This window comes from Argiope bruennichi, chromosome 10 (assembly GCF_947563725.1).
Source record: "Argiope bruennichi chromosome 10, qqArgBrue1.1, whole genome shotgun sequence".
NCBI lineage: Eukaryota > Metazoa > Arthropoda > Arachnida > Araneae > Araneidae > Argiope > Argiope bruennichi.
Genome location: NC_079160.1, coordinates 52,699,381 through 52,716,614, shown reverse-complemented (window position 1 = coordinate 52,716,614; position 17,234 = coordinate 52,699,381). Strand labels below are relative to the sequence as shown.

The following is a 17,234-nucleotide window of genomic DNA, read 5'->3' as shown; positions in this document are numbered from 1 at the left end:
TTTGATACTATTTATCGCATTAGTAGTTATTAGTTTTGTTTAGTGAATATTTATTCGATTCGTCATTTCTATTAACTTCTAAAATGTTTGAAAAAGAGAAAGTGTTTTCACCGACTACGCTGTGCACACCTTCAAGAAGAGTGAAACCAACAAAAAGTGCAACATGTAAAAACATATTAAATGTTTATTCTCGACTCCGAGAAAACCCTTAAGATTCTATCAATCAAATCGTTGATAAAGTTTCGCATCTTACAGGTGTTTCGCAGTGAACAGTTTTCCTTTTGAAAAAAGAAATAAAGGCATCCTTTAAGTACCCCTAGAAAGAAGCGACCAGGCTCAGTAGATAAACATTCAGGTCTTGTAAAATATGATGATTTTACATTATTCTGTATTTGACGAAAAATCCATGTATTTTTTTCGCAGAAATGAGATCCCAACATTAGATAAAGTTTTAAAAGATGTGAACGATGATACAGATATCTTTTCTAAAAACATTAGCCGAACTACGTTTTACAGAATATTGAAAAATATATTGTTTTCTTTTGAGAAACGGTGAAACGAAAGGAAATAACTTTAATGATTTATTAAAATAATGTGTCAATAATATTGAAAAAATAATGAAAATAAGGAAACAATTAATTCTCCGATAAAGTGATAATATGATAAAGTAAATAAATATTTACTATTTGGCGAAAAATTTGCGAGATAAAGTTTCGCCAGCGATCTGCATTTCTAGTAACATTGTACTTTAAAGTAACCCTGTTCCCCTGACGACGACTGCGATTCGGCATGCCTAGAATATACACTACTGCGAAGTTAGGGTGAAACAGAGCATAGAATAGTTCCAGAAAACTTTTAATAGAATGCATGCATAGGTAGTTTTTCCGTTTGCTTCTCTGTCCGAATACATGTGAATATGAAGGCTGAAAAATATAATGGTTATAAAATATAATGGAATATAATGGATAAATATATTATATTATAAAAATATAATGGAATGGTTTTTCCAAAACTTGCTCGCATACACTCTAATAAAGTTATTATTCCAGAGAACACCTTGCATAGCATTGGCGTACAATAGTTACGAAATATTAACCATTGGCGTGAAGGTAGAATTTTTACTGAATCTATCGTGTCATTCTTCACGAATTATTTGGCGATTAATCCTTGGCATGCGCTTAATAGTGTCTGAAAATCGAATTTGTTTTAGGTGCGTTTTTCCCAACCGATTAAAAAAAAAAAAAATTGACGTAAAACTACGCTTGTAGTCACAAAATTACATATCAAATTTGATGTATTTAAGTCATGGCGTTTTTGAGTTATCTTTGTCACAAATAGACAGACAGGCGGACATTTTCCAGAAATGTGTTTTCCGGACTTAGGGAGAATCAAAAAGTGGAGATTCGTCAAAATCTGGAGTTCGAATCTTTTGACGATTGCTATACTTTCTATATACTACGTATATGATAAAGTATAAAAGCTTGATAGATAAAATTTAGTACATAATTTTATCATTTAAAGTTCAGATAACTCGTCATCCATGCAAAATTTTTAATCAAATCTGTCAAAAAGTTGACTGTCTATCGATCTGTGCATTCGCATAAATGTAAAAGCGATAACAAAAATCTAGCAAAGGTGCATGAAATCAGGTGTGGTAAATAAAATTGTAATTCTGTATTATTTTAATTTCAGTCGAAGGGGGGAAAAGTAACAAAATTCATATACTGTTTCCTTCACTAATTTAAAAAGTGAAAAAAAAAAAAAAACCCTCATGCGCGGGACTCTGAAACTAAAAATCTGAGCACTCGTGCATATCATGAGTATTCAGATTATCCTCTGAGATATTACATAAAGTATGGAATATTTTCTGCAGTACGGGCAGAATTTCGAAACTGAATAATTCTACTTTCTTTATTTTATATATCAACATGGCTCGATTTAGGAAGGAAGGAATTGGATTAAATGAAATTTAATCACTTCCCGTTTCAAATTAAAGCTCAAATTTTAGATTAGATGCCAGCAGATTTGGGAGGCATAGCATGGTTTACAGAATAATGTAAGGCCACTAAAATACTGTATTTATTAAAATTTGAAGCTTAAAAATACTTTGATGAGAAGAGCATCAAGTACAAATGACGTAAAAGGTAATTTAGTGATTGTTTTTAAAAAATATCAGCTGACAATCGTAGCTAACTACAAAGTTAGTCTACAAAGGCGGCTAGTAATTAAATAGAAAATCACGCAATCTCATCGAGATGAGATGACTTTTAATTCGTCAGTTTATCAGAGGACCAACTGTCAAATATTCTCGAGGAGTCATATAATTTAAGAACTACTGCCATTAAAATCTTTGCTTAAATGCCGTAAAATGCTGTGTCAAATTTTACATTAATTTCAGTGTGGTCTTTAATTACTCATTTCATGTAATAAGATAAAATAAGCCATAGGCCAAACAGGGCACTACATGACATCTCCACAAAGCAATCTTACCTAGTAGAAAGGGGCCGCGGTGGCTTGGTGGTAAGGTCTCGCGGATTAAGTGAAGAATAGTGTGCTCCCGAGTTTGTCGCCAATATTGCAACCCATCGGAACGCTCTTCTAGTAACCCTAATGCTGTTTTGTTTACTACTTTTTGCAATGGTTGAGTTGTTCATGAACTACAACTATATTATGAAAAATGTTAAATTAAAAATATTAAAAAAGTATCGATTAAAGATTTTAATTTTGTTCTTTATTATAATGAAAAGTTTATTAAATAAAGAAAGTTATAATTAAAAGTTATTTTCTTCTTTCTTTTTTTTTTAATGTGAATGCGAACAGAAAATATTTATTCTTTTCCATTTTTTAATTGTCAGTATGCGCTTTAAAAAATCGTCTGAATTCTTAATTTACGAAATCGTCTGCATTCTCACTTTAAAAGACAGCTGGAATGGAATTCTTCGAAATTCTCGTAATTCTTTTTGTGTTCTAACGGTTGGTTCACTTCATTATTTGTTATGTCGGCAATATTGCAAAATGGATGTCAAGTAAATGAAATGGAAGACAGTATTTCAATGAAGGGTGAGTGAAATATATATATATATATATATATATATTGTTTGAAATTTTGTATGGAGAATGTTCCGATTGCTTCTTTCTCCGTTCTTTCTTTTCTTTTGGTTATGTACTATTCCTGTTATCCACACAGTCCTTATGTTCAATGTGCCAGCGAAGCTACCAGGTTCCAGCTCCCGCTGCTAGCGAAGCCGTAGGGTCTTTTTTTTTAAGTTCAAAAATTCTGGAAAAAAAAAAACAATACTTATCAGTAAAAAATCCTAATTATATGGCGGGAAATGGTAATCGTAACTGTTCCACGGAAATATTTGTTTATTTTGTCCACCATCTTCATTGGCGACTTGGCATTGTCGGCGCAGCAGGGGGCAGACTAAAATTCACTTTTACCGGTCTCGCCTTCGGAACCGGAGGGTTTTAGACTCAAGACCTGATTCCACTGAAGAACTGTCGTGTAAGCGAGTCTGGTGCATGTTAAATCCATCTGGGCCGAACGTACTCCTACTGGTGTGGTGTGGAAATTTTGAGAGGGGATGCCAGCTCATGTGTCGTCCCCGTCATCTGACCGCTATCCAAAATTACGAGATCCATCCAAAATAGCTCTAATGTTTCTTTAAAAACGGGGCATCAATATAACTAAACTGAACTAAAACCCAGCAGAAAGACACAAGCGACGTATCGATATTGAAAATCGAAAACCAACATAAATTCTCAAATAGAGCAACAGTCACTAAACCTCATCAACATAAAAGTCACCCGCTTTTCTGGAAATATTTGGTTAGACAAACATAACAACAATAGAAACAACGCCCTAACAATTCAACAAAAACAGTTATACAATAGAAGTTACAATACAATAATAGTTATAAAATACGCAAAAAAGTTAAACAGAAACAAAATAATGCAATAAAGTCACTCAATTTCTTTTGATAAAAATTGAGCAATAATATTTATACACGGTTTTTTTTTCGAATAAGATTTTTCAAATTTTGTAATTGCCAGCCGAAAGGTCAGTTACTTTTCAAATTATCTCATTTAGAGCAGTCTTTTATTATAAGGGCCACAGTTTCTTCTGAAGTTCTACATTGACTAAGTAGTTCCTTTCCAAATATCCTATGTCGGTGTGTCCTAAATATATCATACCTAGTATTTTATATCTTGGTATCGAATGGCATTTAATGCATTCTCAGTATTCAGGGAGATCATTTACGTTATTAGTTTGTGCTTAACTTTGGATACAAAGTTTATCATTGCTTCAAGTGTCTGAGTAGTTCCCTTCTTTTTTTTCTAAATCCATATTGGTTTTTATTCAATATATTATTAATTTCGAAGAAATACATAAATCTGTATATCATTAACTTGTCAAGAAACCCCCACCCCTCCAACCTAAAAAAACAAAAACAAGGAGAAGACAAATAGATTTATAAGACTTGTAGTTATTTAAGTCTTTACCTTTCTTGGATATTAAGAACACTTTAGTTAGTTTCAAGGCCCAAGAAAAGTATCCATTTGTTAAGCACCAATTCATTAGTTCAGCAAACCATTTCTTTATTAGTAACGAAGATTTCTTCAATAAAATCACCGAACCAACCATCAAAACATGGCTCACCGTATAGATTCATTTCATTAATAGTCTCCATTCCAAGTCATAAATTGTGGAACTACACTGTCTTTAAATTGGGGATATTCAATTAACTCAAGATCTCCTATTTTGGGAAACTGATTACAAATTATATAGCTCCTGCTTTCTTCAACCATTTCTGTTCCTTGTCCGTCTTCTTTCTTAATTTTTTTTTTCTATATTGTGGCGTGATTTATTATCCTTAATAATATTGTTAACAATTTTTTATGTGTTATTCTTTAAGATAATTTTTTTTCTAAATATCTTCTGGAACAGAACCTTTTTACCTGTCCTATCATTCTTTAAAAATATTTTTGCTAATTCACGTTTTGCTATAATTTCTCTTTGTATTCTGTTAAGATCTCTGCCTTTTGATGACATCTTTGTGAACCTTTTACCCTACTGCGCTTAATTTCAAATTTGTTATTCCACCAGGGAGTGATTTTTAATTGGTCTGTGTGCTTCCTTTTTATTAATTGAATAAATCATATTAAGCCCTTCATTAAAATTTTTAATCAATGTTTCTATATTTTCATTAGTAAAATTAATTAGTCTCAAAAGGTTGATTGATACTTTTAAAAGTATCAATTAACCTTTTCTGGTTGCTTCTAAAATTAGTATTTTAATTTCATACTTTTTTAAAAAAATAATTCAGGAGATGTCCGTAATGCGAATAAGTTATCAATTTAAGATCACTCTGCGATTCTACTGAATGAACCATCCAAAATTTTATCTCTTCACTTCAGATATTTTTTGCTAAATGTTATATCAATCCGACTAGATCTTTTAAAGCAGTCATTTTATTTAATTAAAAAAAAAAAAAACTTCAAATAGTCTTAACCCGTAACTGGAGACCTGAATCAAAATGACTCCGTGTTGTTTATTAGCTCTGTTATCACGTGGTATTTTGTCCTTGAATACAATCATCTCCTCAGTACCTTCAAGTTGTTCTTTCAGCAATATGTTGGCAAAAGTTTAAGCATGAACACGTGCGTATAACCAGTTATTCTTTTTCAAAATTTTGTTTTTATTTATGGAGTTATTGACTCCGTGTCTCTGAAACTGCTTTTAATTTGACCAATGCAAAAAAGAATAAAGAAATATTCTTAAAATAGTATTTTAAAATGTTGTGTTCTTTATTTTTGTTTTTAAAATTCTAATAGTTATTAAAACTAATGTAATTCCGTAATATCTAAACGACGTCAATATTCATGAAAAGATTGTTTCGGTTTTCTTATAATATATTTCCAATATTTAATATTATAACATTTGACATTTTTAATATTTTTGGTAACTATATGATTTTTAGAATATATTCTGTTCTCAAAATAAATTCCAATGCTGCTTGCAAAAGACAAAAAAAAGAAAAATAACAATGGAGTCATTTTGATTCATGTCTCTGGCCGAGTGTGAGAATTCATGTCTCCAGTTACGGGTTAAAACTGAAGGCGGTCATTTAACCCTTAACTGGGGAGGTGCGGTCTACGAGACCGCATTTCATTTCACTAAAATTAAATTTTCTAATGAATGTATTAGTACGAAAAACTGCCAATATATTTTGCAGATATTTTTCTTGATATATAGGCATGTTTTAGAAATTTTCCGAAATATATTATCATTGAAAAAAAGCAAATGCGTTGGAACATACATTTTCTTCTCAAATTACATGTTACAATAAATAATATTCTTGAAAAAGAATATTACTTTTTATTTTTTAAACCATATTTATTTTTACAGTATATGAAGGTATATAGAAGACAATATAACGTAAAATTGAACAATTATATGAAAAATAAAAAAAATGACAATGTGAAAAATTGGTCCTTTTTTTATTGGTTTGTCTGACTTTCATAGCACGGTTTTCTAGGTCATTTTAAACATACAGGTTAAGAACTAGTATAAAAATCAATCTATAAATTCTGTATATATATCTCTTAGTATATTAATATATTTTATAAATTTTTCAAAATACATTATCACTAGAAAAATTGATTATGTTTGAACATACATATCAAAATCAGTTGAATGCGAACTTTCATCGAAAAACTCTTCTGTACAATTTTCCTTATCACTAAAATCAGTTTATTCTTCATTTAAAAGTGTCTGGAGCACTGCTTCATAATAGGATCAGTAAACTGGATGATATTTCGGGGCCCAAGTTTTAGCGCCATTAGCTAAGCCTTGTTTATCACTGGGACACTAACAGGGAGATGCGGTCTTAGAGACCGCGCTCGAAGAAATAACTGAATTATTTTAAAAATCATCTGCTGAAATCCGTTGAAAAAGTGCACGTGTATTCAAGGTCATATAACTGGAAGCTACAGGGTCAATCCATTCAATTGAGCTAAAAATAGAATAGGGGTGACAGAAAATCCATCGCTAGCGGTCTCACAGACCGCACGTCCCCAGTTAAGGGATAATAAGCCTTTCTTACAAATTTCTGAAATGCTTTTCTTTTGTTTCATAAAAACGAGAAAATACGAAATAAAACTAAAAAACGCCAATAGTGGATTTTGGGCATTTTACTGCCCTAGATGCACCTAATGCACACAATACGATTCTTCTTTTAATAAACAATTCAGGTTTACACTTCGGAGTATTTTTACATTGATGATTTATTATAAATTAAATTTTTATTTTAGCAAATTTATAAAAGTGAATATGTTTTTATTTATTTATTATGATTCATAACTGTGTGGCAGAAATTCCCACAGAAATGCTCGGTTTTATAAATGCTTTAATAACTAAGCGAATTTAATGAAACATATGAGAATTTGATCAATTATATTTAAAACAATGTTTAACTATTCTAACTTATTACAATAAATGGAAATGGTAATTTTTACACATTTTTTTATTTCTCAACAAAGCTAAAGCAAACATCACCTTGCTTACATTCTCTACCTAGTCCAGTGGCCCGAAGCAGCTGCCTAAACTGCGACCTAAGTGGTGGAAATCGCACTTTGTAATGCAATGAAGTGGTGACATTAAATTAGATTAGGGGTTCATGAACTTCTAAACACTGTGACCTACATTTTAGAACATCGAATTTATAGCGAAAAACCCATTCTCGTTAAAATTATTTTTTTTTTCAGAAACGAATAGCACAAGTTCTATCTGGAGAAAATTTTATGGTCCTTAACTTTTGTGAAGAAAAAACATTTATGATTAAATTTAATAAATGTTCACAGGATTACAAACCGAAAGGACAAATGATAATGAATTACTTCGATACTGATAAGCATACAACCTTAACTGAACATTCATAGCGAAAAGATAAGGTAGAGTCTGAGGTATTGCATGTAAGCATAAATTTAAGTGACTTCGCAGATTAGAGCAACAAGCGACCTGACACGCGTAGTATCATATGCAAAAGAGCCGATTTATCGCATAAGTCATTTACACGTTGAAAAAAATATTTACTTTCGTCATTTCTTTTCATTCGACACAAGTCGCTAGTTTGTGTATTGTGCTGCTTTTCCTCGTGTTGCTACAATGTGGTTTGATGAATATTTTAAGCCACCATTACACTTTCGTAAATTGTGTAAAGATATCTATACATTCAAGATCTTGTTGCAACCCATTAAAAATTGATGATATCTCGACCTACAGTTTGGGAACCCTAGATTAGATTACTACTGGAGGCACTTTTTTCCCTTTTTAATTGCTTGCTATCGTGTTACAGAATTTAGTTGAAGGCTTCTGTAGAGTGTATTGAGACATAATTGCACATTAAGAATTCAGAGTAGGAGGATTGTTCTATAAAAAGTCTTTTAATATTTCAATTGCTTTATTCGGCTAAATTATTAAAAGAATTAAATAATACATGAATTTTCGCCATGTTCTATAAGCCATTCTGTCACAAAGAAATAAAAATATTTTTTAAAGAAACATTTAAGTTTCTCATTTAGAGATTATTAAAAAATTTCCAAGCTTGATAAAGGCGCATATACTAAATTTTCCATGCAATGTTTTATTTTCTAATTCGTATAAGCTGTTACTTTAAAAAATTGAAAACGGAAAATTGAATAAAAATCAGACGCGGAAAATGTAATAGAATATTAGTCCACACACAAATGCTGTAAACGAAAGATCATCAAAACAGATTTAATTAAATACGCCAATAATAATAATAAAAATATAATAAGCGATATTTCAATTAAACTTAAATGAACAAAGTTACGCAATCAGAAACTATGTACTATTTCATAAATATATCTATTATTCTAAACTGGACCATAAAATTTAATTAGTCAACTCGCTGCACAGTAAATTAATTGTGAACAACAAATTAACTTTGCATATGTCATTCGGACTGTTGTGTAATATTTTGAGGAAATAGACATATCTTAATATGTTTAACTAGATTAACTTAGTTCCTAATGAAATAGCTATATCTAAATAAAGTCACTGTGACTTGGAGGAAAGAATTCGGTTCTAGATTCGAGAGGTTCAACTTTAGGAATCTGGTTTCACTAAAACACATTCCATGCATGTGGATCTGGTTAACATTGGACAGCAGTGAACTGGTTGTCCGGCCTTAGCTTCGAGGCCAGAAGGTTCCAGATTGGAGACCCGATTCCACCAAAGAACCGTCGTGTAAGTGGCTCAAGTGCACTCTCAGTCCATCGGAGCCAAATTCTTTCAGGGAGATTAGGGGAAGTTTAGAGAAGGGGGTGCCAAGTCAAGTGTCATCCTCATCCTCTGACCACGGTTAAAAATTATGAGGTTCGTCCTAAAATAGTCCTCGTGTTGCTTTAAAACGGGATGTTAATATAACTAAATTAAACTGATTAACGTTAAATTTGACTTCATGAGCGTTTTTCCGCCGGTAAGGTAGATAAGTCATGAAGGAGGTGCCGTATCTAGAGTTGTCCTCGTTATCTGCCTAATTTCAAAATTACGATAGCTTTCGTGTTACTTTAAAACCAGATAATATAATTAAATTTAATTGCATCCAAATAATAATTAGAATTACAAGGTTCAACATACCATTATTCGTATGATAACTAATACACTTTCCGTGGTGGCATCGCAGCACGTCTCTCCCAGCACATGTGCATTGTTCATCCGCCATACAGTATTTGTTGACAATCTGCAGGCAGGGATCCTGTAAAATACATATAAGTTCATCAGACGATTGAAAACAAAACAAAATATTTCTTCTCAAGTAATACTTCCTACATTGGTCAACTTGAGTTAACCAAATCTTCATTTGTTTTTGATCCAAAATTTGTAGTCCTATTTTTGATAATAATAATAAATCCCGAAATTTAATATTCATTCATTTATTTCTATGTTTATGAAATTTATAAGCCTAAAATCTTTTGATCTCATCAATATACAGGGTGCTTCAAAACAGTGAAACAAACGTTTATTTTCTTAAATATTGAATATGGAGTTATATTTTCAATTTCCAAATTTCATTATATAAAGGAGGTAATTGTATAAAAACATAATGGTTTCTGTAGAGTTTGACGATGAAAGATTACGAAATTAAATTCTTTATGCGACCCCCATAGAGAAAAAGTGCCAATTTGTAAGGTGTTCCTTTACTTTCATCGTAAATAAACCAAATTTTTTTGCTTCGATCTGCGAAATTTGTTTGGATATTAGATGACAAATTTATTTGCTTAAAACTTTTTCATTCCTCGGACGGATGTTTGAATGAGTCTTGCATTACAAATTCCTTAGATAATTCACATATTAGAATAGGTTATTCAAAGGGCGAAATCAAAAAGCATTTTTTTTTTCACTGGTGATAAATCTCTCGTATGAAAAAATTAATTATTTTTCTTCCCTAAAATAATCGTTTTGATGACTGATATTTTCATTTTGATTAATATGATATTCTTCAGAACAAATAACATTTATTAGGAGAAAAAGATTTCATTCTACCTGAAATAGCATGCAACTCTATTTCAGGATATCGATTAAGGAGACTCGATTAAGAGATAATTTTAGCTATCCACGGAGTCCATGAGTGCATGTGTCCATGTGAGCTATTCATGGGGTGAGTGTATGCATGCTAGATATAATGCTGTACTGCCATTTTTGTAAAGTTGAATTCTAAACCGACTATTCGTACAATAGTATAAGGGCAACTTAAAAAATATGTCGATATGTTAGTTTCTTTATCACTTGCAGGGTGCCTTATTTATTTTTTTTTTTTGTTCCTCCCTAGGAAGTAAGAATACTATAGCTTACAATTGTTCAACTATTTGGTAAATATACTTCACTCACGGATGCAAAGGAAATCGGGAAACAACATTTATATTCGTCTGTAGCAAGACCAATATTGAGATTTCATACAACATTTCAAAATGTTTCTTATAACTGAAAAGCATCATTCTTTAGGAAAGTATAATTTAATGCACATTAACTGTGAGCTATTTATATATATATACTAGCCGCCTTTGGCGACCAGCCGGTTCGCCAATCTTAATGCATATTAAAATTTTAATTATTGAATATTTTATGGAACTTCCATTTTAATTGCTCCTTTATTAAAATATTTTAAAACTTCAAATTTTGTTAGTCATATAATTCACTCTTAATATTATAAAGGTCTTCAGCTATAACGTAATATGCATCTCTCTAATTTTCTGTTAGCTCCCGTAGAATTTATGCTTTAAATTAAAGTGAAAATGATTAAACTGCAATAAATATAATAATATTTTTTTTTACTGAAACGAAGCATATTTTTTTTTTAAAATATGAGTACTGAAAACAGAGTCGCTGAGTCTTTAAACCTTACGGACACTAAAGAATATTTTTCTTAATTTATATAATATCTCAAGAAGTTTTCAACAAAATTTTCTCAGATTCATCATGAACACATCGATTAGTTAACAATGTTTAGTTTTAAAGGAATCAAACACTAAGAAAATAAACAGAATCGTTTGAAATAATCTGTCGAAAACATATTAAGCCTTCAAAACCAAGTCCGTATCCGTTGTCAACTATCAGAACACAATGCGCATGCGTGAATTTTCAACGCCAATTATGGTAACGCAAATGCGTGAATTTTCTACTCCAGTTGGGGTAACGCTATGCAGATTAGAAATTTTTAATTTCCTTTATTCTGTTTTATTCAAACGTACTTCAGAATGAATCTGAAAGATGAATTAATTAACAATGTTTAATTTTAAATGCATCAAACATTAAGAAAATAAACAGAATCGTTTGAAATAATCGGCTAAAATATATTAAGCCTAGCCTCATTAGAGTGGGGGAAAAAAACTGAAGCATTACTCATTTGGCGGTGGGCAAAATGAAGAGATTTTTTTGGCGGGAAAGTCAGTTTTTAATTAATAATTAAAATTCTAATTAAAAATTCAAAAAAAGGAATCCCAGGTGTACATTTCCGATCTCCAAGGTATGCATGTGCCAAATTTGGTAGCTATAGGTCTGACCTGTAGATCGCCAATACATACACACACACATTGAGCTTTATATAAGTATAGATATTCATGTTATTGCACTACTCCTTCGAGATTTCTTAAATATTCGGTTTCTCAAGTTTTTATTCCCTTCTTTATAAAATCGGTGTTGCAACTGTTGGATCAGATAAAGCGAACGATTATAAGTAATTTTCTATTAAATCCTGGTAATTGGATGATTACAGCTTACTAAATATTTGCATTTGATAATTTTTCTGAATTGAATAAATTTTCATTAAAAAATTGTTTCCAATTAAGTTTGTGATTGTCTCTTCTAAATTTATTCATAAACATGTATTAATAAATTTTGCAAATAAAAAAGTAAAAAGTGTATAGATAAATTGAAAAGATATATATTACTAATTAAATATAAGCACGAATAAAAAAATATTATCAGTTTTTACAGAAGCCAACATTTTTATAATTGCCCACGTTTTTTTTTAATAAAACTTTGTAATTGCTAATTTATGTATAGAGATGCAATATTTAAGGAAATAAATACTCGTTCCACCTTTCTGGGGTGACTTCATTTTTTTTATAGAAATCTAGAGTTACAAATAAAAAATATTTTGAAAAAAAATTCATAAAAATCTGCAAGACAGAATTACTAAAATATTAATTGAAATTTTTAGCAACCATTAATCTTGACGAATCAACTGGTTGCCAATGTGATTAGTAGATAGTAAATAGATCAATTATTTCTTCTTTAACTAAGATTATTTTTTCTTTGAAATTAAATATTTTATGGAACAATAAAAACAGTTTGAATTCATGAAGAAATGCATTGTTTAAAGTTATACAAAAAATATTAAAAAAAAAAAAAAAACGACAGTTAAATCAATATCTTTTGAATTTTAAAACGGTGTATAAATATTTTTGTGTAAGAGTAGTATCGGAATTTATCTTTTAAAATTACAAAATATCTCTTAATTTTAATGAAGTAAAATTCTATTAAAAATTCACTTTGAGATGCACATTTCCATTATTCAAAATCTATTTTATCACATTTAGTAAAACTATATAAAAAAATGTAACCTATAGAGTGTCAACAATCACACGCACACACGCATAGAAAGAATCTCTTTCACTTTTAGTAAATATTAAGCAAGAGAAAAATAATTTTTTATTATTACTAGACATTAAATTTGAAGATGAAAGTTCAAAAGTGTTTTGTAATTTTATTTTATTATTATTTTTTTAAATAATATGATTTTTCCAAAGGAATCAACATAATGTATCTGAAAAACCAAATGATATTTAAATCCAATACAAATGACGCTAGAAACTGCAAATGTGCTACCATTTTTTTCTTGTGTCTGAAGGTCACCTTTAAATAGAATTTATTGCATTCTGTTCATCAGCATTAAAAATAAATTGTTATCTTTTTGTGTAGTACATCAAGGTACAATTCTCTAAAACATTATCCCTATTCTCAAGATAGTTGTTCGAATAAAAAAACTTAACTAGTAAAAATTTTATTCACATTTTTCAGATCCAGTTAGATGATTTTGTCTTTTAGCTGTGATGCTTTGTCTATTTAACCAAGTGTGAAATGTTGGAGACAGAACGCTTTATAATTCAATTTTACGGAATACTTGGTAGAATAGGGATTGTATTAATGATGTGCCCTTTGTTATTTCTCCAAATCAATGCTTTAAATTTTGATCTTGAATACGCGTTTCGTATCTCTAAAGGGATTTTATTAATCAACATGAAAAGGGATAAAGCTTATTAATTTACTCAAAACGGTATAGTATGTAGCTTCGAAGCATTTGAAGTTCGAGAATTTACGGATTTCAAATTTGGATCTGGACTGTTATTGAAATCATGCACTGTGTCGAATGCATTTTCAAAACTTACTCTGTATATTATTAAACTTACCATTTGATTTCCAACATTTATTTTTCTTATATTTTATTTAAATACTTTAGTCATCTGAGCATTGAATAAAGACATAAAAAAATTCTAAAGTTAAACCTTAAACTTTATTATGAGAGTAAAAAAATTCAAAACTTATATTAAAGCTTGGCTTATATATATTTGTATAAGAAACAAACGATCATAAAAGTTGCATCAGTCTACATCGCAACACAAGAGGGAAAAAATTCCGTTTAGTGATTTTACTATGAGATTTTTATAGGGATTTCTTTGAGGTGACGATTTAGGAACGGGAATATTAGGTATCTTTGCAAGAATGTTGTAAGCATTACAGATTTTTATCCCTTCACTGGGAGCGTGAGTAAATGCTGAAGTCAGCAGTTTTATAGAGCTCGTATAGAATTAATTAAATGAAAAAAAGTGGAAATGGACCAGAAAGTAAGATAACATTTTTAGAATGAAGTTAATATGGACTAAATTAAGATAAATATTTAAAAATTAATTAAAATTTAAATTAGATTTTAAATATCATTATAAATATATATGTATACAATTAAAAATTGATATCATTGTAAAGATAATCTTCTGAATTTTAAGATGATGTAAAAATCATTTTTTATTATAATATTTCTGGAAGTATTCGAGTGAAAATGCCAGGATATTGTTTAATTAAGATGTCAAAAAAATTCCTCTGATGTGCATATTCCCACCCTTTAAAGTATTTACCTGCCAAGTTTGGCAACATTGGGTCAACAAATCTGGCCTACAGAGATATATGCCCATTCACTTTTATTATTATTAGAGACTAGTAACCTATTGGTTGTATTTAATTTCATTTAAAACGTTTAGATATAACTACATTTCCATAATAAACCAAACTGCTGGATATTAAAGCTGTGATACTTTAATTGTCTTACTCTGTTCACTGTGTGCATGAACCTTTCTAATGGATACCATGCTCATAACATTATAGAGCCTATTAAAAACGTAAATGAAAAAGAGAAAAGTCTATCGAAATTCTTCATCGCCTCATTGAATCACGAATAAGAATTCAGATCTCATCACGTGAATCGACTTCCTGCCACGATCGCCATTAAATTCCTGGGCTTAGCTGCGATTGGTCACAGGGGACCCATTTGACACTTGACTTAATCTTCCGTTATTACGATATCAAGTGTCTATTTCTGGATAAAGATTCTCGACAAATGTGATCGAGATTGTCTGAAAACTGCGATAATTATACCGATTACAATTATGACATTTGTTTTGGGGTTTGTTTTAAATCCTCCGCAGGGAGATGGAAGTGATCCTATATTTAGAAATTCGTGATCGCTTTCTTCGTTGGCGTGCGGTTAATTGTGGAGTTTTCGTCCTCGCTGGCGGTTATAATCCTTAAAAATTTCCATGATCAGAGAATTTTTTATTCACAAAGAGGAAGTCCTTGAGAAGTTTCTTTCTTTCTTTTTTAAATTTACGTCATTGGGATAAAATTATTGGGATAAAGCTTTAATTTACGTCATTGGGATAAAGCTCTATCTGTGCAAATGTAAGAGGCTAAATATAGAAGGTTCCATCTAATCATTTAGAAACATTTTCGTGTTTTATTGGAATCACACCCGTTTCTTCCGTGTATTGAACTTAATAATTTACCACCAGATATATCACATTATCTAGATTTTTACTTCTTAAGGCAATATGGATCACAATTTCTATAAATAAGAATTTATCTATTGATTTCTATTAATAAGAATATCTATTAACCCTTTCGGGATGGGATGTCTGTATTCTAGATATTCGCTCGGAACGGAACGTATGCGAAAGGAATCACCCCACAGGACGGAGGTTTTATGTCGTTAAGATTAACTTTGCAAAAAAAAAAAAAAAGTTTAATATTTAACATCATAATTTTTGGTGCCTATATAGATTATTAGTTCAACTATCATAACTTTCATACACTTTAAAATTAGCGTTTAGCAATCTTTTCCTTTTAATTTACAATAAAATATATTTAAAAACACATTTATGTTGTGAAATAATTTTCAGAAGTCCTATTTTAATTGTTCTGAGGTTTTAATGGACAAAATACATTAATAAACTTCAAAATAAATATTAAAACATTCAAAAATACAATGCAAAGTAAGGAGAAGGCAGACGACGAGCAGTGAGCTCAAATTTTGATAAAAAATATCTGTATCAGAATCACTCACAATCTCGATTTCTAATTCTTTAGGCCGTGAATCATCACTCTCATTTGTGCTACTAATCACCTTATTCATAATGTGAGACTTTCTTCCTCTGATAAATAACGTTTTCTCATCATAACAAATCAAATGCAAGGCATTCCGAAATAAAAAAAAAATAAAATAAGGAAGTACGCTTACAGTATCTGTATGCTACGTTAAATGCAACAGAACTGACTGTAAAGCTCCAACAGACCATGCATTGTAGCAAAATAAATAAATAAATAATAATAATAATAAATAAAATTCGGAATGTGACCATAAACGCGAGAATGTTTATATCGCATGGAAAATTAAAGAACCCTTCTCTGTTTATTTGCGTTTCGGTTACCTCCTCCCTCCCCACAACAGAAGATGAATGAAATACCAAAATGAGGCAGAATATGAGTTAACTGAAGTTCAAGATACTAAAACCATGTTCATTTCAAAAATAATAGGCACAGGGACCCATCTAGGGGCCTTTAAAAAGCATTCCGGTTTAAATTCCACATATGCATCACCCCTCTTCAGAGCTCAACTTCCAGCGATGCAGGGATGGTACGCCCGGCTGTGAAAGACGTTTATAGGTGATGCATTATGACAACCCCGTCCTGAAAGGGCTAAGAATATCAATTAATAAATCTGCAAGACATTATACATAAGCTCATGAAGATGTTTTTATTTGTGATTTGGAATAAATTCATCCGAGTTTTCTGACATATAGATGAACATGATAAAAAATATCAGTATTCATTTATTGTAACCATATTTAGCATTAACATGAATTTTATTTCTCAAATTCACTCAATGTGTTTTGACAGGTATGACAATATTTCAGATACGTCTATTATAGGAGAATGTATTAAGACTTTTAGCCGTAATCGGCTATAAAATACTAAAGTAAATAACCCAGTCCTAATGATGCCAAGGAAGGGAAACGGGCGAAACTTTCGACTTCCTCATTGGAATGATTTACCATGCTGCAGGATCGAAAATGCAGCCTTATTCCAATGGATTCAATAA

The 17,234-nt window shown here is 30.6% G+C and overlaps 1 protein-coding gene across 1 annotated transcript in view; it reads right to left on the bottom strand.

The window, feature by feature from the left end:
- Positions 1-17,234, bottom strand: part of LOC129988892 (uncharacterized) — a 77,077-nt gene that overhangs the window by 2,526 nt on the left and 57,317 nt on the right. The window contains exon 4 of the mRNA XM_056097176.1: positions 9,665-9,782. Coding sequence (XP_055953151.1) covers positions 9,665-9,782 — 118 coding nt within the window. The remainder of the gene's footprint in view (positions 1-9,664; positions 9,783-17,234) is intronic.